The 27,359-nt window shown below is 39.3% G+C and overlaps 1 protein-coding gene across 2 annotated transcripts in view; it reads right to left on the minus strand.

Annotated features, from left to right (window-relative positions):
• Window positions 1-1,145: 1,145 nt before the first annotated feature.
• polr3d (polymerase (RNA) III (DNA directed) polypeptide D) overlaps window positions 1,146-27,359 on the minus strand; it is a 33,768-nt gene continuing 7,554 nt past the window's right edge. The window contains exons 5-9 of one of the 2 annotated variants that reach the window (XM_042101424.1): window positions 13,635-13,759; window positions 9,323-9,479; window positions 8,936-9,186; window positions 8,307-8,456; window positions 1,146-1,584 (exon numbers count right to left, since the gene is read on the minus strand). In XM_042101424.1, coding sequence (XP_041957358.1) covers window positions 1,468-1,584; window positions 8,307-8,456; window positions 8,936-9,186; window positions 9,323-9,479; window positions 13,635-13,759 — 800 coding nt within the window. In that variant the 3' untranslated portion in view covers window positions 1,146-1,467. Of the gene's footprint in view, window positions 1,585-8,306; window positions 8,457-8,935; window positions 9,187-9,295; window positions 9,480-13,634; window positions 13,760-27,359 lie in introns of both variants that reach the window. The other variant, XM_042101423.1, reaches the window with a different exon arrangement.

Genomic DNA, 27,359 nt, shown 5'->3' on the forward strand with positions numbered 1-27,359 from the left:
AATCTTTTACTGTCTATGGTCAAATCCCAGCCGAGCTATAACTGTAGCTCGACTTACCTGTGCATGTAAACATACTGTCTGACAAAAAATCAGAATGAGTAATTATAACAGACGAGTAGCCCTGTGGACACACAATATTGTTGGAAAATTGAGATGTGTGAAACACTATTTGACTCAAATGGTAATCAGAAATAATTTGTTATAAAAAAAAAAAAAGACTAAAATGTGTTGACTAAAACTGACTAAGACGAAGATACCTTTAGTTTTCTTTTGACTAAAACTAGACTAAAATGACGAGACTTTTAGTCGACTAAAACTTGACTAACAAAAATGATATTTGAATGACTAAATATGACAAAGACTAAAAAGGACATTTCGTCACAAGACTAAGACTAAGACTAAATTAAAAATAGGTGACAAAATTAACACTATTTGGAGCAAAGACCCAGAGAGAAATATAAAACAAGTGGTGGAAAACCCTAAGCCTTTTTAGATCCAATTTTATCACCAAAAATGCCATTTATCAGTTCCGAAAAATATTGTAAAAGCATGAACCTTGGAGATTCAGAAGTTGGTTTATGTTTTATCACTTGCAGGCTTTACTGTAATGCTTTCTTTTCTGGTCTTCCCAGAAAGCAGTATACAAGTTGCATACAATTCAGAATGTGTTTCAACCAAATCAAATCCTTTTACTGCAGTTAGGTGCAACAGTCGAGTGCATGTTTGATCGTAATTTCAGGTGTAAGGTATATGTTAAACCTTACGTTGAAACTTCCTATGCACTACAATCATTTTATAACATATCCTGAGATGCCTTTTTTAATGCTTTAGTTGATGAGCTGTTGTAGGTCATGTATGAGGTCACAAATAACAGACTATGAACTTATGTGAATTCCTGATGATCATGAGATATTAAGAAATGAAGTAATGCATAAATCATAAATTAATTCATGCATGAATTCATGATAATTCATGTACCGTAAAGTGTTACCAATAAGGGTACACACATTAAAAAAGGCATCTCAGGATATGTTATAAAATGATTGAGAAGTCTATGGCATGGCTCCTTTAAGACTACAGACATAGTAATGATAGAAAATAGAAATAGAATAGAATAGAAAAAAAAGTGCATCACAACAACCAGATTTGAAGTCCAAACTAGTTTTATTTGGTCAGAATAGATTACATGGTTTGAGAAAAGAAATGTGACAAGAAACAATATCCGAAATGAATAATTCAAACTTGATACAGATAATTATATTAAGGGAAAGAAAATGTTTTTCCCTAGAGTTTCCCCAGATCAACTCATACAATTACATTCTATATAAACACATCTCAGGCTCAAGCATCTCAAGTTGTATTGCCATTGCATTACAGCTGATGCACATTTACAAGAATTTTATTCACACAAAAGTTATGTGTTAATACAATGCTGATTTTGGTTTGCAGTCTTCGAAAAATACTTTCTCATGCCTGGTTTTCCAGAAGGGTTTGGAAATCAGGGGAACACACTAGCTTATGCTTGATGTGCCCCAGAACAGACATTGTCCCACTTCGGCCCTCAATGCCCACAGATACTAGCTCCTGAAAGATGAAAAAAGTAGATAAGAGAAAAAAAGTACAATCAAGGTCAAAACTGTCAACAGTTAACCATTGACTATGTACTGAAGTTCCACAAAATGTCGTCAGCTTGTGACTCACAAGCCAACGGAGAGTTGCTAGACTACCCTGGCAGAAAATTACATTTGCTGCCGCTAGGGTGCGTCTAGATTTCTTGATACCATTAGTCAGGACACAGTTTCAATCACTCTCAGCAATTTTTCTGCATTGAACGCTCTAGCATCACCACCAGTACAATGTTGCACATGCATTCATGCGTATGATCCTTGCCCCCCATTGTTACCGTGTGAAACTCGGACAAACATAGCAGACTTGATTAGAAATACATTATGGAGAATGGCAGCTGACAGAACATCAAAGCAGGCTTTGAAGACGTTTTGGTTGATAAAGGATTTAATTTCCTCCAGAAGCAATCAAAAGGGATTTAATTATGCTATGGAGGGGTATATTCAAAATGTATACAAGGTGAGAAGCTTAAAGTGGAGGCGAGTAGCCAGATCACCGCGCAAAAAACACTGATGTTAGCTACTTAGATTGAGACTGAGTGTTAGGCTATATTAACATTCGATGTAGTAAGAATATAGCAGTTGGCTAATGAGCATTTTCATCTTGGGATTTAACAGGGGACCTGGTTACTGTGCCCACATTGTTGGCTTAGTTAGCCTACATTACGTCGAGCTGTTGCAAATGCGAGAGACGTCCTGTAGGCTACTGTTGACGAAATATACCCTCGTTATAGCCACTCGGTGTACCGGCTATCGGTAGTACAGTGGGCATCGCTTTCAAATGACCACTTCAGTCGCGCATTACGAGGCGTGAAGCTGCGTGAAGCTTTAGTACCACTTTCAGCCACTGTGTGTCGCTCTGCCACTGTAGATCGCTCTGCCTGCCGCCCCTTCTGAAAAAGCAGAAGACTTGCCGAGAGTAATCCCAGCCTACGAATTCAATAACAAAATAAATCATGCATAATTAAACATTACCTCGATTTAGGCTACTTGGGTATGGCCTAAGGCTTGACTACACGGTGGTAACGAAAATCGAAATCAAAATTTGCTGTCTTTATTGTCAGTGTTGGGGGTAACGCAACTACGCAAATCAAAACAGTGGTGTGATAATTGAGCCAGTAGAGAAATAACTGTTCAGAATTAATCTGTAGCCTTGGGTAGGCTAGGCTTCTGCAGAAAACAATGTTGTTGCCGATTTAATACTATCTGGTGACGTTTTTAACAGGCTACGCAATAGAGGCTTAGACAACTATGACCCACGTTTTGGTTTCGTAAATTAATTTGCCCTACTTCTTGACTGCAATGTAGTCAATTGACTGCTTGACATGTCATTTTTATTTTTCTGTACAATAAACAAATACATCTGCTTTATGCCGCAGAATTACATTCATATTTGGCTGACTACTGCAGACGCGCAAAAAACACTACCAGGCCATCCTTAAAAATATTTTCGTTTGCCGTAACCCGACCGACCCTGTCAATTTAGAACCGACCCAAATATTTATTTTTTTCCCCTTTTAGTCCGACCGACTTGCCGGTTGTAAACTTGCGTTAAGACCAACCGATTTTTTTTTACTCTAAACAACGAATACAAATAAAATACTATTTATTTTAGTAGGCCTAAGTATTGTGAAAATAAATTGCCTACATACAAACGTAGGCTCTCTTAAATAAAACCCTGTGGCGTCATCTCTACACCATTGGTTTACGCATGTCACACTATGGCCTATACGCTTCGTTTCATTCACACAAACATCTCAACTCAACGCTTATTACTTGGCACGAAGCTCTGGAAGAACTGTGCCCAGATCTTTTCCCATTCTTTCTCCCCTCTAGTCTAACGGTGACCGTGTTGAAGAATTGAAATTGGTTGTGGTCTATTCAGCATTTCTCAAAATATGGGCTTAACCCAGATTCAAACACTTGGACAGGGGACTGATAACTGCTGCGTAACCGCGGCTGTCATCAGCCGGCCTTAACGCACGCGCCACAGAATTGACGGCGTGGGTGAATAGGGATAAATAACAATAGAGTACACAACTGTTTCACCAGCACATTTAAATGACTTGACTAAAACCGTGCATAACTGGAGGTACACCTGTTATCTGAGCAGTCTGTATGTCCTCATTTTGCGAATGCGAGGACGATATGAGTCTGTTGCATAGATGTCCGAGTCACACATAATGTTTGAAAACCACTGGCTCGTAATCACAATAATTTAACACACGACAGTTGGATACTTCATCATGTTCCCATGCCTACATTTTGGTGAGTAGCATAGAGATCGTTAAAACAATAAAGTATGGCTCTCCGTTTGGGACATCGAAAACTTATATTTTTAATAGGGTAGACTACCGTCGGAGATGCTGACTTGCAAAGGCCTCGGGATAACACGTTATCTCCACTATCATCAGTCAATGCCTCCTTGATCAAAGTGGGGAATGAAAGAAAAAGTTTGAGAACCACTGGCTTAACAAGTTACCTGCAGTACAGAACACACAGAATATTGCAACAGAAAGTTGCCTTTATAATCAACTACTATTTGTTCCAACAGCATTCAAACAAAGCCTTTATAAAAGTGAAAAAAAAAAAATATTCAATAAGAAGTTAAATAAAATACTGTTACTGTAGTAACTGTATCCCAAGCTTCAGCTCCCCACGTCTGTGACAGGCAGACGTGACACCGCTAAATTCTCTTGTTTATAGGCTACCCCACACTGAACGCGTAAGACCGCTATGCCCATCACTGTGGGGTGCGGTAGCCTAGCCCACTCTCTGGGATTTAAGTCAAGCAATACATGTATAACCATACAAATGTTTCAAAATGAGTCATTTTGGCTTTGTCTGAACTGGCCATTGTAGACTACGTTCAAAAATAAACAAGTAGGCCTATTCTCTATCCAATGATATCGGCAAATGTTTGTTCTCCAAAGTAAGAATTTCACTTCACTATGCACCTTCGACAATGAATAGCTCATTACACTTATGTTACTGTTGAACGTAGGCCATTACAAACATTATTCTGTGTCCTAAAAACTGGCATTTTATGGCATTGGGTCATGTAAGGTTGCAAAATCTAGAGAAATGTGTGAGGTGGTCAGCGGGGAACAATTGAGACACACATTGGATTGTGTTATTACTTGAACATTCCACACTATCCACAACTGTGGTATCGGGGGCAGGAGGATTACTGTTAGCGCAGGCTTTATATAAAATTCTTCAACAGAAGGCCTGCCACGAATGCAGGCTTGCCCAAAATAAAGGCCTGTGGTTTGCGCAGCCTACAGTAAGTAGGTTAAATAACAGACCCGCCACAATGTGCGGTATGATGATTTTTTACGAGCAAGATGTTTTTGGTGCCCTGCATGTTCTAAAATAACAATGATCATCAGTAGCCTAATATTCAACCATTATTTTGTGTAAATGGGCTATGCATTGGGTTAGACACCAGGGGCCATATTCACAAAGCCTTTTATCTTACCACTTGGAGTAGGCTACTCCTAAATAGCAATAAAAGATTTTAGCTATAGGAGTTTCTCTTATTAGTTATTCACAAAGCCTTTCAGACTCTTAGTCTTAGTAAGGGAAAATGACAACTCCTGAACAGATTCTGGAGCTGAGCGCTCTAGAATCTTTGACTAACAGTCTAAGAGTGAGTGAGTCTTCGTTGCTATGGATGACGTTATTACTCATGCACGAGCTTGACTGAAGTGACCACCTTGATTGGCTGATTGTAACGCGGGAATGATTCCAAACACCTCCCTTACGATGAGTGGCAGGTGACAGGTCTGAGAATGCGTGCTACACAAGGGCGGAAGATGATGAATAACTGAATAAAAAGGCCTAGCCTAAATGAATCAAGAGTAAGGCAAAACAAATAGCCTAGTAGCCTAATGAAACATACGGATTGATGTAGTATCTTATTAAATTAATCTGTTACTATGCCTACGTTTGCAAAAGAGAACATTTTAATTTGATTCACAATAATGTTACATTTAATTTACATGTTGACAATGAGTAGCCTAGTTTTGGTGGCGTTAACGAAACACAGAACCCGCTTCTCTCACGGCAGTCACTGACAGTAGCCTAGAATAAATGCATGGGGAAAAAAAACTTCCCCATGACAAAGACATCGTAAAACACTGAAAGTTAATATTTTGTCACTTTAACATACAGCTGTCCTTTGTCAAATGTGTTATGTTCCAAGTAGCCTAGTGCGTAATTCTGCTTTATGAAGTTGAACAAATACATTTGCTTATTTCACAGAAAAATATAAATAGCCAGTAAGGGTCTACAGTGCAGAGTTGGTAAGTTATAGGCCAACTTGGAGTGAACATACAAACAGGGGAAATTCTTTCTCTAGTAGCTGAGTAGCCTCAGGTGCGCATGTAGACATAAGGCCAAACATGCAAGCGCCAATGAATCGTGCTCTCACCACAATCATGCCGTTACACTTAAATAGGTTAACATCACTCTAAGTTCGCCTTCAAGCAAGGAAAACGATGATTTGAAGACATCTGTTTCGTTGGAAGGGCAATGGGTAGCAACAGGGCAACACAGAGACAGGCCCGATGGCAGGGCTGTTATGAGAGTATTAAAATATGGGATATTCACACACAAACGATACTTGTCAGATTTTTCAATTTCACGTTTATTTGCCCGTGACAGCCAATCAAATATGGCAATGAAGCCGCCAAACAGGAAGTGAGCTCTTATCTCAGCAAGGCTTTGATGTATGAAGTCCAAACTTGGTAAGGAGACTTATTAAGTGATTGTGATGACGCACTGGGAAATTGGCATCATTTGGCCTCTACAGGGGGTGCTGCAATACAGGAAGTGAGCTCATATCTCAGCCATTCTTTATCCAATTGCCATGAAAGTTGCTTGCTCATGCCATGGCAATGCCATTCCTGCTAGTGTACTGCTAGGCCCCCACATTGCTGCTTGCAGCTATGTTTAACATGGGGTTCACTTCCCTCCATAACATCCATCACTACTGGGGAACCAAGTCTCTGCAGGGATCGTGGGCCAAATTGTTCATGTTCCAATACACTTTATATTGTTCTCTTGTAGAGAAATATGATGAAAATTCATTTTTATGTGAATAAACTGAAATTGAAAATCCTCTCCACATGTATTCAACATTTGTCAATGACTTCATTACTATATCAACATTACCATATGTATTTTACATCATTTCATTTCAAATGGTATGTATATCCCTTTGATGGTATGTGTCACGGGCCTTGCCTGGCTCCTCCTCCTGTCTGTGTGCTGCATCTGTGTCTCCTACAGGTGAGCTGGGCGCAGGTGTATGGTGTCGCACTAATTGCTTCCTGGTCTGGGCCTTTAAAACACTTCAAAGAAAACCGGGTTGTCTACCACCGCCGCTCCATCTCTCCCGCACCGTTTAGGATTTTGTTTTTGCTTATTCATTGCACATATACTGATTGCTTACACTTTTATTTTGCAAAGCCAACTCGATTACTAATTTTACTTAACCCATTCTGTTAAATTCTATTAATTTAATAAATCTAAGATATATATATATATATATATATATATTGCTATTCCGTGTGAGGCCTTTCCCTACTCTGTTGCTTTCTTTGAGCAAGGCTTGTAACATATGTCATTTTTTAGAGGTTATCGGCACAGGCGCAAAAGGGTCAATTTTAGTCATATTGTGATAAATTCACCCATTCTTCATCTGTGAAGTGAAGGTAATAATGTAAGCAAAGCACCCTAAGAAAGAAAGAAGAAAAGGTTTTATGTGGTGAGCTTTTTTAAATATTTAAAAATATCCATCCAGTGTACATTAATTACATTTTGTACACTGGCTTAGCCAAGCCAATAATTTTAGCACTTTGAAAGCATTCAGCATAGAAGATTATTTAGTGGTTCAGAGCTCAGTTTTTGGTAGCCTGGAAGCCACCCCGAATTTAATCCTGCCCACAACATTTGAGATTGGGAAATTTGGTCTGGCATTGCTCTATTGAGAAGCTTCTATGCCTGTATGAAAATCAGCCGACCAATCACATAATCCGGGCGGGCTTTATACAATGATACAGATGAGCAACGGTGTCTATTCATTCACATGACCTGAGCGCTCTTCGGTTGACAACAAAAGCTTGTCGTTAAAGAACCTAGACGTTTAGATTGTGTCTGTTGTCCAAGATGTTGACAGTGCAATAACTTTAAAAAACAAACAGAAAACAGCGATTAAGGCATTTGTAGAGAAGAAGGATGTTTTGGATGTTCTCCCTACAGGATTCAAGGTAGGCTATTTCGTTGCTCTGATTGGTTAGAGCTATCACATTGTGTGCAGAGGAATTTTTCCCCCTGTGTTGGTTGAAACACGGCTCATAATCACATCCCAATGTTCCCCAGTTCCAGATTCAAATTCTGAATAGAATTGAGTTGGCTACGTCAGGCTACGTTTCTGGACCTCGGTATAATACTTTCTGATTCAATGAGTAGCCAAATGAGATATCCATAACTTCGTCAGTAAAAAAATAATTTAATCTAATATATCAACATGATAAAAGATTTGAACCTGTCTTTATCCAATGCTCAGATTTTTTTTTTTTCAAATTCATTTTTTTTCGTATCAAGTTATCAGCAAACAACAAAAAACTAGTATCAAATAATCAATCATGAAACACAATGAATAAAAAAGTAGACCTGGAGGAAGGAGCTGGTTGTTCCAAGATCAACATCGAGGGTAACGTTCCCAAGAACAAACTGCACCCGACCGGACTTCCTCACCAGAACACGCCCAACCAGACCCTCCTGCAAGTCCCTCAGATTACAGCTCCCGTCCTCCTCTGGTTCCTTAAACATCCAAATAAAATGATAGCAGACATTAACTTTTTGTTGTGTTTCACTGAGAAATTTTACACTTTTAGTCATGACTTGCCTGGCTGACTCAAGGCAGATTCTCAAAAGAAGATTGGTCTGGAAATACGATTTCCAAACTCTTGCCGAATGCTTTCCGAAGTACAGTATACACATATTTCCAAAGTACAGTATACACATCTTTCCAACTATCCTCATATGTCTGTAATTGTACAAAGCCTTCCCTATTCCAGATAAGCGGTTGTAATTGATTCCTGGGTTTTTGGTCATTTGGAAGTAGACTCCAATGGGAGAATTACCAGACAGACCTGCAGAGCATACAAATGCACTAACAGGTTTGTTTAGGTTCACCAAGGCTAAGTTATGACCTCAGAGTGAGAAAGTGTCCCAGCCATTGATCACTTGATTGCGCCTTGATTGGAAGAGGCTGCCATTATGTTTGAAATCATACCCACCTGTGACTCTGACTTTTGTAGGACTGATTGACCACACTCAGACTGGACTTCTGTTTTGGCTTGTCTTGTCTTGTCAGTTGTTGGTGGCTGGCCAGGAAGTGAATCAGGTAGTTGCATAAAAAACAACTCAACACCTTTAAGTTGATTGCAGGACTCCAGAAGCTTTGAAAGTACATCAGGTTGAGGAATAGGCGGAGGCCTAAAAGTGGGCTTCAGCTTTTTTGTTTCTGGAAGATCTGGCTCCTGCTTAACTGAGAAAAAAAAAAGGGCATCACTAAACTCAGACCCAATTTAGACAAATGATCAATTTATTGATCAATGGCTTAGAATGTCTGTTTCTCTTTGACGTTTACCCCTCACTTTTAATAAGTGGTGAAGTTTCTGTACTTGGGTTTGTAGAATCTTCCTCAGAACTCTCGTGTTTTCTGACATCCTCAGCAATATCTTCATTAAACTCCTCCTTGAAAACCCAGCCAGATACAGACAAGGGAAGTTGCACAGGGCAGCTCTTTGCATCATTTTTCAGATGTGGGTCATCCAAGAACTGTGTTTAAAAAGAGAGATAAGTGATTATGTCAAAAACAACAAAGTTAACAGGCTACAATCACTTATATCGGCATAGAGAAGTTTCAAATCAACATTTATTGCTAGTGAATTTAAATGATTGTAAAGTACACTTCACAATTATTCACATCCCTGGTAAAGATGAGTGAATTAGGGACGCTGTGGTGCGACTGGCTACAGTGCCTGTACCATATTCGGGTCCAAGTGCCCAGGGCCCTGGGTTTGAGTCTGACCCAGGTCATTTCTCAATCCCACCCCATCTCGCTCTCCCATTCGGTTCCTGTAAGCTTCTTCGTCTTATCATAATAAAGGCAAAAAGCCCAACAAATATAGGGATGGCGAATAGGGATGGCGAAATTTAAAAAGTCGGTCACCGAAAATTCTATAACTGCCATTTATGATACCCGTGTCCTGTCGCGCGTCTTTCTCTGCCTGTGAAACAAGTTATCCCCCCATTTTAGAATGGTTAGGCTCCCGTCACACAATGTTAGTTCGTGCCCTTTGTATTATACATTTTCCCCAATCATTGTCCACTACTTGTGGAGGAATAAGGGTTTTGTTTTGGGGAGAAAAATAATTGCTTTCCCTGCACACCCACGCACAGGCACACATTATGCACAACGTCGACCTTCCATGCAACGCGGCACCGAGCTCGGGCTATAAAAAGCTCACGTTACAAAGTCACAAACAGAGAACGCTACATTTGTTCAACTGTTTTCGGAATGGCTACGTGAGCTCTGCTGCGGCAGAGCCATGGCTCTGTGCTGTGGTTGCGCTTAATAAATTCCGCCGTGGGACGGCTCATGCTCACATTTATCATTTTTAGATATTGAGTGACCATATCGCCCCATACAATACAACACCAATAACACGTGTGTGCGCAGTGTACTAACAGACGCTGGCTGGCAATCGGGAGCTTTAAAAATAGTTTTTTTTTTGTTTTATTTTTTTAACCGGCGGCAGAAAATTTTAACCGGTCAACGTTGATTCGGTCAACCACCGGTTAAACGGCTACCGGTTAACATCCCTAATACAGTATCTCACAAAAGTGAATAAACCCCTCACATTTTTGTAAATATTTTATATCTTTTAATGGGACACTTTGCTACAATGTAAAGTAGTCAGTGTACAACTTGTATAACTTTGTAAATTTACTGTCCCCTCAAAACACCTGAGACCTTGTAACACTAACGAGTCACATGACACCAGGGAGGGAAAATGGCTAATTGGGCCAAATTTGGACATTTTCACTTAGGGGTGTACTTACTTTCGTTGCCAGCGGTTTAGACATTAATGGCTGTGTGTTGAGTTATTTTGAGGGGACATCAAATGTACACTGTTATACAAGCTGTACACTCACTACTTTACATTGTAGCAAAGTTTCATTTCTTCAGTGTTGTCCCTAGGGATGTAACGATATGAAAATTTAACCTCACGGTTATAGTGACCAAAATTATCACGGTTTTCGGTATTATCACGGTATTTCGTTGTGTGTGTGTGTGTTCAATATGTTCAGAAAGCACTGATAGACCTACACAAGCTGAAATAGTTTCAAAAAGTGTCCCGTTCACTTTTTTCTTCATGTTTAATTGGCTATGTGCTTAACTTACCCTACCATAACTTGGAGTTTGCTATTTCTGTTATTTGGATGCAATGAGTGAGACCAAAGTAAGCGTTCAAAATAAAACTTTAGGCTACTGTATTCTCCTGATAACGTGAGTGGAATGGATTTAATGTGGACGCGAACATAAAAAGACGCAGAGTGGCTACAGTACATGATACAGTGCACATTTTGCGGTGAAAAAGTTCCGCCTTTTAAAATCAGGTGTAGCCTAATCCGAATTGTAGTTAAAACCATCAATTAGACAACAGAATCAGTAGGGTACCTGTTTTGTTCCATTGTACCAGGCCTACTGTATGTCAAAAGCAGGCTCGGATGAAGCTGGGAAGGATTAAAAACACAGTTTCCATACCGCGGTAATCAACAGTGATAATCATGATATTTGAAATGAAAACGGTAATTATTATCGTCAACATTTTTATCGCGGTTTACCATTATACCGGTAATCGTTACATCCCTAGTTGTCCTATGAAAAGATATTACTGATAGATATATATATCTAACAGGAGTGGTGGATCAGCGGGAACAACATCGACTGACAATCGGTCAATCCGGATTTGATTCCAACTGTTGCAAGTTTGTGTTGCTTTGGATAAAAGCTAAAAACCAGTCAATGGAAATGTATCGGTTAAAATGTGTACGAACCCTGATAACAGTACATAAATCTATGAGTCTTTGTTCCTATCAAAGCCTACTATAAGGCAACAGCCTATATGTTATAACATGCCAAAACAGCAACCAGAGATACCAACAAAAAAAACATGACTGACTGTAAATAGTCATTGCAAAGAACCATTCCTGTAACACCATTTGACTTGTTGGCAAAAATCTTAATTACTACTTTGTTTTCCAACAAAACTACTTGAATTTCAGGTTTAAATGTAAAACCATATATTACCAAAGATAAAAAGCAACTGAAAAACGGTAATATTGTTTATTGCTTCATCTCCACCATGTTGTGTAGCCTCTTATTAAACACTCATTAGTAATCAAATTAACACATTGCCATCAACAACTCTCTACCTAACACATTGCCATCGATAACTTAAAATGACATTAGATATGTGCATCATTCCTGTTGTATTATGATAGCCTACAGCACAGGTAGCAGACGTAAAATTAACTAGAACTCATTGAAGACAAACAACAGTAGCTTCTCACATCTAGTTGTGCGGTTTCAAACAAGAAAGACTGGGCACAAATACCAGCCACCCTCTGAAATAAACTAAATACTAGGGGTGTGAATCTCTCATGTAAAAGACGATACGATTAGCATCTAGATACATGGGCACAATTCGATACAAGAAAAGATACATGTTCATAAAAAACGATTCAGTACGATTCGATGCGATGCGATTCGATGTAATTCGATGCAGTTCAAGAATGGAAAGCATTCTGAAAGATTTTTTATCATTTGCTCAAGGTGCACATTCATTTTATATTATCAGTTATCATGGTCATGGTTGTCAATTAGGCAAAGAAATGTGTGAATATGATTATCTAAACTGAGGTTTGTTTCATATACTGTATTGAAATGAAAAAAGAATAGTCTACATTTCAGTCAAACACAGCAGCCAAATACAACATATTTTTTTATAGATTTTATAGAGTTATATCTGATTGTTTTCATGGAACTGTAGCCTTGTTGAGGTAAGACAATACCGAAATAAAATAAAACAGTGCTTAAGACACTCTTGGCCTTTTCTCATATAGCCTACAAGAATAAAATAGGCCTACATATCAATGAACTCTTTGGGTTTATTTTGTTCCAACGGTAGACCTAATGCAGAAACCTATAATGCCACAAGACTGAGTGAATATGAACAAAATAATTGGCTAATAATTTGTGCATCGTTTTAGCATGGGCCAAATTATTATTTAACATTAAGGAAATCCCTTCATCAAACATAAGGCTATACTCTACAGACTATCGTTGCTGTTTAGTGTTTAATTTCGCGCTGGATTTTGAAAAACAAAAGAGTAAAAACTGTAAAACAAACGACCGAGTGAGAGTTGTCACATGCTTAAGTTGCAGTAGATGTATGGGTAATGAGGTCATTTGACAACTTTGGGTAATGAATGTAGCCAAAAACGAATTGCATTACTCACAATTCCGTGCCACGTATAGTTTCAAAACCGGACGTGGGATGAACGCGCTGCTTGGAACGTAATGAGAGTCTGAGCGTGCAGAAAAGGTTGTGAACCGATTCGTAACAAGTAAATCGATATAACGACCGGTTCATTTCAGTTTTATTCCGATACGGGGTTTCACGTATCGATGTAGCCGCATCTTACACGTTAAAAACGGATACTGATACGTATCGGTTAATCTTTACACCCCTACTAAATACATAACCATTAATGAAGCCATTTGTGCATAGCATTCATTTCAGCATTCTGACGTAGCAAGGAAATTGCATACAGTAACTAAAGATATATCCTCCACAATACTGTCTTCATTTGCCCATGTTCATTCTTTTATAAAGAGAGGCAACACCACAAATAGAAGCTTACATTATCTTTTTCCAACTTCCGTAGAATTTCCTTGGTCTCCTCCTCAGTCTCCCTCTTTTCTTTTTTAATATTGATAATAGGACAAGGGGCAGAGTTTGGTGTTTCTCGAGCATCATCAAAGACAGCTGCAATGAGTAAGAGTAATCTTATTAAAACTTAAAAAAAGTTAATAAAGCATCACATCCCAAGTAACAGAATACAACCCTTAAGCAAATATGAAAATGAATATAAAACAGGTAATACACTGGCAAAATTGGAGATAATGGCAATCTTCTGCAATTACAGCTTTATTTGTTTTACGATAATTTACACAATCAGAACTAAGCTTGCCATAATGACTACATTTTGTCAGACAATACATTGTTCTAGAAATCCTTTAGATGTAAACAATACAGGTTTTCTTTGGTCTTTTTGCCTTTATTTAGATATGACAGGAAGTGAATGGGAGGGAAAGATATTCGACCCTTGGTCCCTGTGGGCATTTGGACCCAAAAGTGGTACATATGCTGCAGTGTCTTGCCCCACAGTCCTCCCCGCCTCCTCCATTAATGTATTTTTATAACCGTTGTGTACAGTAACAGTACACTTCCAAAAAGTAATGAACTTTCAATTTTCAAGCACAACTACCTCTAGGGTTTACAGAGAAAACATCCAGTGAGAGGCAGTTTGTAAATGCTTTGTTGATGCCAGAGGTCAATGGAGAATGGCCGGACTGGATCAAGCTGACAGAAAGACAACAGTAACTCTAATAAAACCCAGCAAGCAGAGCACACCGAGTGCCACTCCTGTCAGCTAAGAACAGGAAACTACACTAAGGAGGCTACAATTCCCACAGGCTCACCAAATTGAGAAAATAAAAGTCTGCTGCGACATTGAGATGGTTATTATCCAATAACATGGATTCATCCTGCCTTGTATTGATGGTTCAGGCTGGTGTTAGTGGTGTTATCGTGCATTTACTTGGCACACTTTGGGCCTCTTAGTACCAATTGAGCATCCTTTAAATGCCACAGCCTACCCAAATCTTGCTGCTGACCATATCTTTATGAGCACAGTGTACCCATCTTCTGATGGCTACTTCCAGCAGGATAACGGACCATGTTACAAAGTTTGATAAACTCAAACTGGTTTCTTGAACATGACAATGAGTTCACTGTACTCAAAAGGCCCCCAGTCACCAGATATCATTCCAATAGAACACTTTTAGGATGTGGTGGAACAGGAGATTGGATGTGGCTGACAAAAAAAATGCATGATGCTGTCAATATGGATCAAAATCTCTAAGGAATGCAGTACATTTTTAAGGTGTACTTGTGGCCGGTGAGTGTATATGCAGGGGGCCATTGTTGTTAATCCTATTGTCCTCCAACATTCTCTAAGTTACTTACTGTATTCCTCAAAATAATGTCAGAGGATATGGATGTATTTCACCATTCTAAGAAGATCTGTGGATCTGTGCTGAATCTGTGCAGCCTAAAATCCTCTCGTGAATGATCCTCCGTTTAAAATAATAATAATAATAATAATAATAATAATAATTAGGGCTGTCAATCGATTAAAAAAATTAATCTAATTAATTACATACTCTGTGATTAATTAATCTAAATTAATCGCCTATATATATTTTTTTTGCTGTGAAAGTATTTAAATTTAAATAAATCATTGAATAATCAGCATTAGTGACATTAAAGTTCAAAAACTCTTGTATTATTATTTTAATAATGGCCATAATAATCTATGATATGACCTAATATGCTGAGGAAATAAATTCAAAAGTGCTTCGGGAAGAAGTTGTTTTTCACATACAAGGTATATCAGGCCACAGATATAACCTAAGGGACACAATGAAAATAAATTAACACTTCCCCTAATGTCAACACTATTTCTTTGCGTTGATGTGCGACTTTAAAGTTGATGAACTCTGGTGATATGCAAATTCCTTGCTGCAGACATTGCAGAGGACTTTATTTTAATCAACACTTTATTTTGTTTGTTGTTTAAAAGTAAATGTTCCAATCAACACATTTTCTTCTCTCTCCTTAATTTTACAGTCTAATGGTTACTGACTACAACGGCTCGGGGTCAAAGGTCATACGGAATCGATTAATCTGTGTTATTTTTTTTTAATCAGTTATTTTTTCTCAAATTAATTAATCGAAATTAATCAGTTATTTTTGACAGCCCTAATAATAATACATTATAGCCGCAAGCGGCAATGGCGGGCCCGAGCACCTGCGGGCCGCAACCCGTGACATTTCAGAATCCAACAAAGCACCGACGTAGTGCATTTGTAAAATGTACATATTTGATGTGTGTGCTATTTGTTTTTGCATGTTATTTTCTGGCACATTTACTTGCTTGGCCAGGTGGGGGCGCAATGCAAGGCTGGCCCATTGTGTGTCATCATAATCATAATATATATTAACCTGAGAAATTTCAGATTATTCATTTTAAGCAAAGAACATTTCTGATACACTTTTTGGCCAGATGGTGGCGCTATATTAGGCATGTGAATATAGTCACAATAATGATATCTAATATTTTGTAAAGTTTCAGATCAATCAATAAAGGCATTGGCAATTTCTGGCACATATTCCTGCTTGGCCAGGTGGTGGCGCTATACCAGGCAGGCCCATTGGGTGTCTGGATATCACCATAATCATAATATCCATTAACCTGAGAAGTTTCAGACCATTCATTCAAAGCATAGAACATTTCTGGCACATTTCCTGCTTGGCCAGATGGTGGCGCTATGCTAGACATGTGAATTACACGTGTAAATATAAATCACAATAATATCCAATATTTTATAAAGTTTCAGATTAATCAGTTAAGGCATTGTCCATTTCTGGCACATTTCCTGGTTGGCCAGGTGGTGGCGCTATGCCAGGCAGGCCTGTTGGGTGTCTGGATATCATCATAATCATAATATCTATTAAACTGAGAAGTTTCAGACCATTCATTCAATGCACTGTGACTTGATGACACATTTCCTGTTTATGTGGTGAGATATTAAAACCATAATATATTACAACATATCAAAAATCCCTTCACAATTTAACATCAGCAACATCTTGGCATAATGTTTGCCAAATTTCACATAAATCTGACAAACCGTCTAGGAGCAGTATGTTAAAATTGATCATGTGACATCAGTGTAATTGTCATTCTTTCTGTTGCCAGTTGGTGGCGCTATGCCAAATATGCATTATGGACATGTGAATATTATCATTAACATGGTATTCAATGACCTGTGAAATTTAAAACATTTCAAGCCATGCATGGTGAATTATGTCACATTTATTGTTTGTGTGGAACGGTATTAAAATTAATAATTTTGCCATTTCGTCAAATTACAACATATATAAAAAAAAAAGCTTCACAATTTAGAATCAGAAGCATATTGGCATCATGTATACCAACTTTCACATGAATCGGATCAACCGTCTAGGAGGAGTATGTTAAAATTGATCATGTCCACAATGCACAAAATCCCAATTACCTCACTTCCTGTGGGCGTGGCTAATGGCATGTGAATACAAAAGTTGATTGTTTTTGGGAGTTACATACACCCACCAAATTTGGTGTGTGTATCTAAAACTATACAGTGGGCAGTGCTTCGACTTGGCCAGCTTCCCTCGCGGTCCGCGCGCGGGATCACACGGCATCACACGACTTTAATTTGTATTTTTCCAGTGACGCTGCAACAACCGGCAGAGGTCTCAAGTGAGCAGGGTGTCTCGTAAAAAGAAATGGAGCTGGAAAACCCTACACAGACTTCACTACAGACTTTAGCAGACGGGTTTAGAAATAATTTAATAGCCAGAAATATGCCTGCCCTGCCCTAATAAAGAAATATTTGGTTAACGGCGAGTGAATCCCGTTTGCAGCCGTAGAAGAAACGCAGGACAAATTAAACATTCTGGTTTTCTCCGAGTGCAACAATGATAGACAGACATCATTTGGACAAAATATAGAGCATATTAACCTCCGTTGCTCAGCCAAATGCCTTCCTGTTACGTCCTGTTATCACAGAGTTACAGGCGATAAACTATTTTTGATGGTCACAAGTTTACTTCATTAGCGTTTATTTCTTTGATTATTAAAGAGTGTTTTTCATTTAAAGGCTTGACTTCGTGCTTATTCAGAAGAGCATTTAGTGCTCTCCCCAAACCCAGACGTTCACATTGCATGTTTGTTTGTAATGGATGCAACCGCGAGATACGCTTGTCATAGGCGCCGATACCGTGGGTGCTCAGTCTCTCGGGCACCCACTGAAAACATCGAGCACCCACGTGTGCCAGCTTACAGTCCCGGCTAAATTTACATTCATTTAAAATCAAACATCGCAGTTTATGTTAAATTCACCATCTCTCATAATGTGATTGGATATGTTGCTGTCAATTCCCTACTTCGTATACTAACCACCAATAAGAGCGTCTCTCGTATGAAAATTCCTGACACTTCCCACCTGAAGAATTAACGCAAGGCTTTGTCGGGTCTTCAGCCCCGAATGTTTAAAATGTATATAGCCCTGAATATCATTTTAAAAGTAGTCTGACAAAGCTTATCGTTTTGTGACAAATTAAGAATGTTTATTGACTTGAAAAATACACTCCCTTCATTCAACCCTTGAAGACATCGCGGTCTGGTGCGCTATGTAGATCGTTTCTCGTACCATTTAATTTCTTAGAATTTAGGTCTACTAGGCCTACAATAACGTCATCACCAAATACATCTTTTATTTTTAGTTTACCAACCACAAAGAGTAGCATAGGCCTACTGTGCACAGTGCACTGACGACTGTAGCAGCCCAAGGTAACCAGTTGTTGTAGATGAGAGGCAACCCCTTGTTTCAGATAGCCTGGACAACATGTTACCTGGGTGTTGCCTACGTTATTAATTAATGGTAGCCTACAATAGTTAATTGATTCGCGTAACATATTAGTTAGCTCAAGGAGTAGGGAATCAGGATGGAGAGTCACGCGTGTGTTGCTTTTGCGGGATCAAATCCAGTTTAATGCTAGTTTTCAAATGTCTTTTGGCTGTAGTGTAGCCGAGCGCTCATGGCGTATGAAAAGCGACTTCAAACCGCCTAAAACAACTTGTTTGTGAATGTATGACAACTGCTGCAACGCATGCATGCGCAAGGAAACCAGTAGGTGGAGAAACCAGAAGGCACACAACACCGGAACGATTTTAAGGCTATTTCGCATAGGCTACTCAATGGTGCTAATATCCCCTCTAAAATAAACACATGTATTCGAATATATTGGAATATCTAGGCTATATTATTTGCGCATTATGTCAGTGACGCGCATCATGTCATCTGTTTTTAACTTTTTGTATGGTTATTGCTTGACAGGGGGGGATCCCAAGCAGCTTTCAGCCATAAGGCATTTCCTAATTCACCCAACACTGATATTCAAAATGTTCGGCATAGCCTATAAGCAGTTTAATTAAATGTAGGCCTAATGTTAGTTGTAAACAAACGGGCTACTTGGTGAGGCTTGGCCTCACAAATGCGCTCGTGCCTTAAATGGCAATACAAATCTTCACGATAGGCCTATTAACTGACCGCCCGATTCACGTTGGCTGGGGGGCAGGGGGGGGGGGACATCAGACATTTGTTCCCAAGGGTCTATGAATTGTTAATCCGGCCCTGCCCCCAACGAACGCAACTTTCCACCTCTGAGACAGCTGAAAAGAAGTCTAGAGGACTCCTAACTCACTAAGACCTACTTACTGTAGGCTGCGCAAACCACAGGCCTTTTTTTGGGCAAGCCTGCATTCGCGGCAGGCCTTCTGTTGAAGAATTTTATATGCAAACTAGGCCTATAGCCCAACCACTTACGTCATTTACAACTTGCCAGATATGCCTTTATATCTTTGGGCTTCATTCAGCATTTTGTTCTTCCACTGGAAATGACTCTTCTACATTTGCTGCCTGCTGCATCCTTTCTGTTTGTATTGTTTAGAAAATGTTTGACGTCTTGAGTTAATGCATTAAACATTGTTTGCTGGTAACCAGCCACAAATACCGTACAGATTCTTGCATGAGTACATTCTCTATTCTCTCCAAAATGTGCCCGTTCTATAGGCTGGCCAAGTGCGTAATTCTGCGGCATAAAGCAGATGTATTTGTTTATTGTACAGAAAAATAAAAATAACCTGTCAAGCAGTCAATTGACTACATTGCAGTCAATAAGTAGGGCAAATTACAAAACCAAAATGAGGGTCATAGTTGTCTAAGCCTCTGCTGTGAGGCCAAACCCATGAACAAAGACAATAGTTTTTTTTTGGCGAAACAAGCTCACAGCCGAACGAGTCATAGCACTGAAGGGAGAGGCAACTGGCATGTGATCTCCCCACGGGCCAATGGATGTACAAGTTTTCTCCTGTGCCTACGATATTTAATCCAGTGTTTTGTCAAGTTGCAAAATGCTATTCGTTTTAACAAATTTTTATGATCGTATGAAGTACTTTTTGTATAGGGTACTAGCCTATCTTAATTGCTTTATACTCAATACTTGACCAATGGCTATTGCATCTGTCTATTGAAAGTGAGAATGTGGCATGTGATCTACTGTGTAGGTTTCATAAAATAAAATAAACAGATTGCTAATGGCCTACAAGCTGATCTGGGGTGCGTTTCCCGTACAACTATGGAGGTTAGCTTTTTACTAACAGGATGCATCGTTCAACTAACCAACATGTAAGTTACGACTGTTTCCCAAAACTGTCGTACTTACATAGTACTGTAAGTTTGGACCATGATAGTTTCCAAACTTCAGTAGTCTGGACTAAGGTGGTTAATGACGTTTAGTAGCACGTGAACGGGCACCTGCACATACTTCTGTGGCGCATTGTGTTAAGGCCGGCAGATGACAGCCGCCATTGCACAGCAGCTACCAGTCCCCTGTCCAAGAGTTCGAATCTGGGTTAAGATTTTGACAACAATATTGACATCGTTGTTTACCTAAGTTTATCTTTTGTGCAGATCATATTATCAAAATCAGAATCAGCCTTCTTGGCTTGGTTTGCGTAAACTAACAAGGACCCTCCACCCCTTCCATGAAAATCAAAGGCTACATATTCTCAGCTGACTCGTCAAAAAGTGCGCACCACCTTATTATTATCTGCAGGTGTGTGACTTTTACTTACGTGCACATGGCAGCAAATTGACTTTTAATTTATGTATTTTCTGCCTTGGGCATTTTAAAATATGGATGTATGGTGGTTAGAAGTGTAAATATGAATTAGAAACCTAAATATATTTATAATTAAATATAACCTATATATAGCCGCAAGCGGCAATGGCGGGCCCGAGCACCTGCGGGCCGCAACCCGTGACATGTCCGAATCCAACAAAGCACCGACGTGGTGCGTTTGTGAAATGTACATATTTGATGCATGTGCTATTTGTTTGTGTATTTTATTTTCTCACAAATTTACTTGCTTGGCCAGGTGGGGGCACAATGCATTGGGTGTCATTATAATCATAATATATATTAATCTGAGAAATTTCAGATCATTCATTTTAAGCAAAGCACATTTCTGATAGACTTTTTGGTTGGCCAGATGGTGGCGCTATGTTAGGCATGGAAAAAATTACCCATGTGAATATCATCATAATAATGATATCCAACATTTTTTGTAAACTTTCAGATCAATCACTTAAGGCATTGTCCATTTCTGGCACATTTCCTGCTTGACCAGGTGGTGGCGATGTGCCAGGCAGGCCCATAGACTGTATATATAGAACTGGACAGTGTGGCTGCATTCTACAGTGTTCTATGGAATTGAAGCCGCCGAGGCGACGCCATCTTGGAAAATTTGGAGCCAATTTGAAGTGCGGCTGCGCAGCAAAAGGTGAAGCATGCGCAGTGAAGAGGAGTCACGGTCAGGCACGCCCACTCAGTTGCCACTCAGCGAGTTAAACACGCCCCTTGTCAAGTGAAACCCGCCCCCTTCTCCTTTCCACAACGCAGGTCGACTCGGCGCCGAAGGCTAGCTGGCTGGATGAATTTTGCGGCTGTGAGTTAGCTAAACAGTACAAACAACAATCGGTTTGTTCTTGTCTGGTAAGTGTTGCGTATCAACTGAAAAGTTTTTTTTGTCTATTGTTGTTCTTAAATACGTCTAAGAGAGCTTATTATGTTGATTACAGACTGTGACAATTTAGTATGGTGAATACTAATGAGCTAACAACAGAAATACGGACAGCGAATTAGATGCTAACGTTAGCAGCTACATTAACGTTATCGTTAACGGGAGGCTAAGTTAGTCGTTGAAGTGAAGATTAGCACACAGCTCCCGTAACAGTCGATGCATGATATACTTGGTTTTATTAGTTGTTGCTGTTTTCAAATATCTCAATCTTAATGCATGCCATCTCAACATGGAGTAACCATTGACTGTACATGGGGATTAATAACACTAGACAGTCAGTACAGTATATGATGTGATAAAGCAACGGTATGATGTGATAAAGCAACGCAAGTTAACGTTAACGTAATGTGAAGCATGAACCTCATCAACCCATCATGTTAATGTAACTACTAGCCAGTTTGCCAGCGTTGCATTTTTTCTAACGTTAACGACCGACACCTCTGTTAGAGCTACTTCTGTGATGGAAGGTCGGTAGCATATACTGTAAAAAATAGATCGGAAGGTCGGTGGTTGTAGACCGCATAAGTGAATGATCGATAAATGAAACGCCTGCATTAAACACTACGCCAAGAACCAGTCACTTCCCAGGGATATCGGTGAACATTTGAGAAAGACCTTAGTTTGTCATCTAACGTCCATGATCAGTCATACTGATAACGTTATTTTTCAAGCTGACGCAAGTTAATAACATTCACACCGCATATTTAAATGTGTAGTTAACATTAGGTAGGCTGTGAAGTTTATTGCACACATATATTTAATTAATTGGTATTACTAGTGGTGTTGAGTGCCTGATTAGATGCTTTGTAATGTTGTAAAATTGTCTGACTAACTTTATTGTAACTTTCCTTTTTGCAGGTAAGATATGGGTGATGGCTGAATGTACTGGAGGTGGCGGCAAGGTGGTCTCCATGATCTACATTAGTCTGCAAGCAAGGGAATGCCTACGTGAAGTGGTTTGGCTGGAGTGGTCTGAGGTGGCATGTCCTCCCCCTTTCTCCAAGTCCCCTGACATCCATCTCCTTGACATCACCCACCGTCACTGGATCAACCTGAAGCCCCTTATACATGGGACATGGCACAGCACCACTACGTTCTGAAAACACATGACTTTCAATAACTTGCGTGGCACCAAGAAAGGTCTGCCGCTGCTCTGAACCTTCTGTTAATGTGACATCATTCATACTTGAGGCTGTACACATCCCTTTGTTTCTATTTTCTTTATTGAGGTCACCCAAACTTCAACTTTCTGTATGCCCCTGAACTCACACAAATTGTAAATTGCAATGCGCCATTTAACCAGTGGTGTAGTCTAGTTAGTTAGTTGTAGTGGTGGGTATACTGTGAGCAACCCCAAATGTTATTAAATACGTATCCTTGCCTATTTTAAATGGGTATACTGAGATGATGATGCTTTTTAAATGGGTTTACTTTGTAGTCCTGTGTATCACGTAGACTATACCATACCACGGTCATTTAACTGCCTTGGTATTTAAGTCAGAGGCCATTGCTTAGTATTTAACTGTAGCCTACACAAAGATGTAGACGTTACAAGAATATTAATATCAGAGTAATTATTGGTTGATACTAAATCAATATTGAATGTTTTTTTTTTATTTCTTTTGTGTGATACAGTATATCATTCAGAATGCTGTAACATGACTGGTCTTCAATCAGCCAAAGAGGACACATCGTAACTCCTCTCCTAGTTACTCTCCATTGGCTCCCTACAGTAGCCAGAATTAAATTTAAATCTCTCACTTTGGCCTATAGGACACTGACTGGATCTGCTTCTTGTTATTTTAATTCAATGATCAAGATATACATCCCCAACCGCCCACTGCAATCTTCTGATGAGCGTCTGTTGTGTCGACCAGTCTTAAACGCTAGGTCAAATTCAAGACTCTTTTCCTCAGTGGTTCCATGTTGGTGGAATGAGTTGCCCAGTGCTCTTCGTTCTTGTGATAGTTTTTGGTCTTTTAAGCACTTCTTATACATTATGGTTTGTATGCAGTAGTACTGTTTTATTTTCATTATAGGCTGTTGATTAATTTGACATTGTTTATTATTGATATTCTCCTTAATGTAGTTTGTTATTATATTTGTTATATTGTTATTATATTATTGATTGAATGGGCATTATTATTTATTATTGCTTTCCCTCCTCATTTTCATTGTTTATTTCATTAGGCTATTGATTGATCCCTGTTTTAAGTATTATATTGTTTTGTATTTGTTAAGGGTAACCATAACCATCATCATAATGTGGTATTTTCTTATGCACTTGAAACAAAGAATAAAAATGTTTCTTTAAACGTAGTACCACTTTAAACACATCACACACTGAACAGCAAAGTAGCTTCCTGATTATGTGTGAAATGTTTACAGTATCCTGCAATATTACATTTCTGATTTATAACGGAGCACCCTCTCTGGTGAAAGACTAGCAAGCCTGTGGTAGAGGCATACGATTACAGACATATTGAGAGAGCCTATCAATAAGTTGTCACAGTTTTCAATTTAGACGTATTATTTTGAAATGATGTACGTCTACGGGAGGATTTACACATCACTGGCAAGACCTGATCAAATCATATGAATGCAAAATGCTTCTCCGGCAGTGCAATCGCAGGTAACAACGATACCTTAACGCATTTGCAGATACCGCTGTTCTGAACATACTAAGCAAATTGGCCATTTGTAACTTTGAATCCCTCCTCACGTTAAGCTATGGTCCAATAATGTGTTCACTAAAACACAAGTAACGTTATTTGTCGGGCTGATTCATAAATGGGCATACCGAGGTTGTCGACCTAGCAGGCTAGGTGGCGTTTATTGCCATTCGCAAAACTAAACAAGAGTTAACGTTAATGAAACTTAGCATCGCCTTCTCCAGTGACTTAAGTGTATTCAAATGAAGTTGCAACGATGATGGCGGCAATCACTGGTTACGTCACTTCGGATCAATATAGCAGAGCCCTTTTACTTTACCTATCAACTGGCTAATGCTAGCATGATTTAGCATGCTATGAGCTAATATACTTAGCATCTACGAAAGAACAGCACATATCATTTTTCACAAAGAATCTGTCACAACTAACAACGATGTCTCTTACAAACAACTACACAATGTATGACTACCAATATGTATTTAGTCAGACTGTGATAAGATATAGCCTAATGATAATAACAGCAACACTTATTTAGGTTAGATTATGTGTCGAAATCAGGTGTCGTTAAAATAAGTGAGCGATGACGTGGTAGTGTCTGCAGCCTAGACGGTAAAACATAATGGACAAAGCGTCGTGTCTGCAGCCAGCCAGCTGTCAATCATAGGTGTAAACACGCCCTTTTTAGATTTGTTAATATAACATTAAAAAAAATAATTTCAGCGAGAAAAGAAAAATTGTGTATATTGAAGCATCTTGAAAAGTATTTTTTCGAATAAAAAGTTGTTGATACAAAAATAGTTTTAGGTGAGAAAAGTGACACGGAAAGTTGGCTACTTGGCCATTGAAATACATGGGGATGGGCGGAGTTACACATTGTACTGCAGCCAGCCACCAGGGGGCTCTGGACTAACGCTCGCATCACTCTTAACAGACGGCACACTGTCCAGTTCTATATAATACAGTCTATGGGCAGGCCTATTGGGTGTCTGGATATCAAAATAATCCTAATATCTATTAACCTGAGAAGTTTCAGCCCATTTATTCAAAGCATAGAGCATTTCTGGCACATTTCCTGCTTGGCCAGATGATGGCGCTATGCTAGGCCTGTGAATAACGCATGTGAATGTCATCACAATAATATCCAATATTTTATAAAGTTTCAGATTAATCAGTTACAGCATTGTCCATTGTCCAGTTGGCCAGGTCGTGGTGCTATGCCAGGCAGGCCCATTGGGTCTCTGGATATCATCATAATCATAATATCTATTATCCTGAGAAGTTTCAGACCATTCATTCAATGCACTGTGACTTTATGACACATATCCTGTTTATGTGGTGAGATATTAAAACCATAATATATTACAACATATCAAAAATCCCTTCACAATTTTAACATCTGCAACATCTTGGCATAATGTTTGCCAAATTTCACATGAATCTGACAAACCGTCTAGGAGCAGTGTGTTAAAATTGATCATGTGACATCAGTGTAATAGTCATTCTTTCTGTTGCCAGTTGGTGGCGCTATGCCAAACATGCATTATGGGCATGTGAATATAAATCATTAACACGGTATTCAATGACCTGTGACATTTTAAACATTTCAAGCCATGCATGGTGAACTGTGTAACATTTATTGTTTATGTGGAACAGTATTAAAATTAATAATTTTGCCATTTCGTCAAATTACAACATATTAAAAAAACGCTTCACAATTTAGAATCAGAAACATCTAGGCGTCATGTATACCAACTTTGACATGAATCGGATCAACCGTCTAGGAGAAGTATGTTAAAATGGATCATGTCCACAACGCACAAAATCTCAATTACCTCACTTCCTGTGGGCGTGGCTTATAGCATGTTAATACAAAAGTTGCATAGTTGGGGAGTTACATACACCCCCCAAATTTGGTGTGTGTATCTAAAACTATATGCCAACCACAAGTCACAGTGACATAAGGGGGCACTATGGAGTTTCTGGGCAACGCCCGGTGCCAAGCTTTTGTCCCTGTCTATGCACTGTACCACTTGATGTCTGTGCCAAATTTCATGCGTTTTCACCCATGGGAAGCACCTTTTTTGGGATCACAATTCAGCACATATTTCATCACATATTAGTCTGCACAAAATCCCAAATACCTCACTTCCTGTTGGGCGTGGCTAATGCATTGTAAATACGAAAGTCGATCATCTTGGGGAGATACAGACACCTACCAAATTTAGTGTGTAGCTGAAAGTATATGCCCACCACGGGATCAGTCACCTAAGGGGGCGCTAGCGAGTCCCTGGGCCACGCCCGGGGTCAAGCTCTTGTACCTAACTGCGATGCGTGACACCTGACGTGTGTGCCAAATTTCAAAAGTTTTCGACCATGTTAACCACCTCAAAAACAGGAAAGCAAAAAAGTGGAATAACAATAGTAGTGAAAAATAATAATAATCCTTACAAAAACAATAGGGCCTTGCGCCCTTCGGTGCTTGGGCCCTAATAATAATAATAATAATAATCCTTACAAAAACAATAGGGCCTTGCGTCCTTCGGTGCTCGGGCCCTAATAATACTTACAAAAACAATAGGGCCTTGCGCCCTTCGGTGCTCGGGCCCTAATTATCATTATACATAAGCAGAGCGGAGCTCAGCCTAACTAGAGCAAATTGCCGTCTTGTGCTGGCGTGTCTGCACTTTACCACGCTAGTTGGGGAAACAAATAAACAAACCCTTTGGTGGGAAATGTTGAAAATGAAAATGTTGACTATTTCATGAAAAATATATGTTCATTTTGAATTTGATGCCAGCATTGGACCCACAATGGCCGCCTGCACTACTCCACTTGCACACTTGCACACTTGCACACTTGTACACTTTACAACTTGGTGTTG

The sequence above is a fragment of the Alosa sapidissima genome, chromosome 8, assembly GCF_018492685.1.
Source record: "Alosa sapidissima isolate fAloSap1 chromosome 8, fAloSap1.pri, whole genome shotgun sequence".
Lineage (NCBI taxonomy): Eukaryota > Metazoa > Chordata > Actinopteri > Clupeiformes > Clupeidae > Alosa > Alosa sapidissima.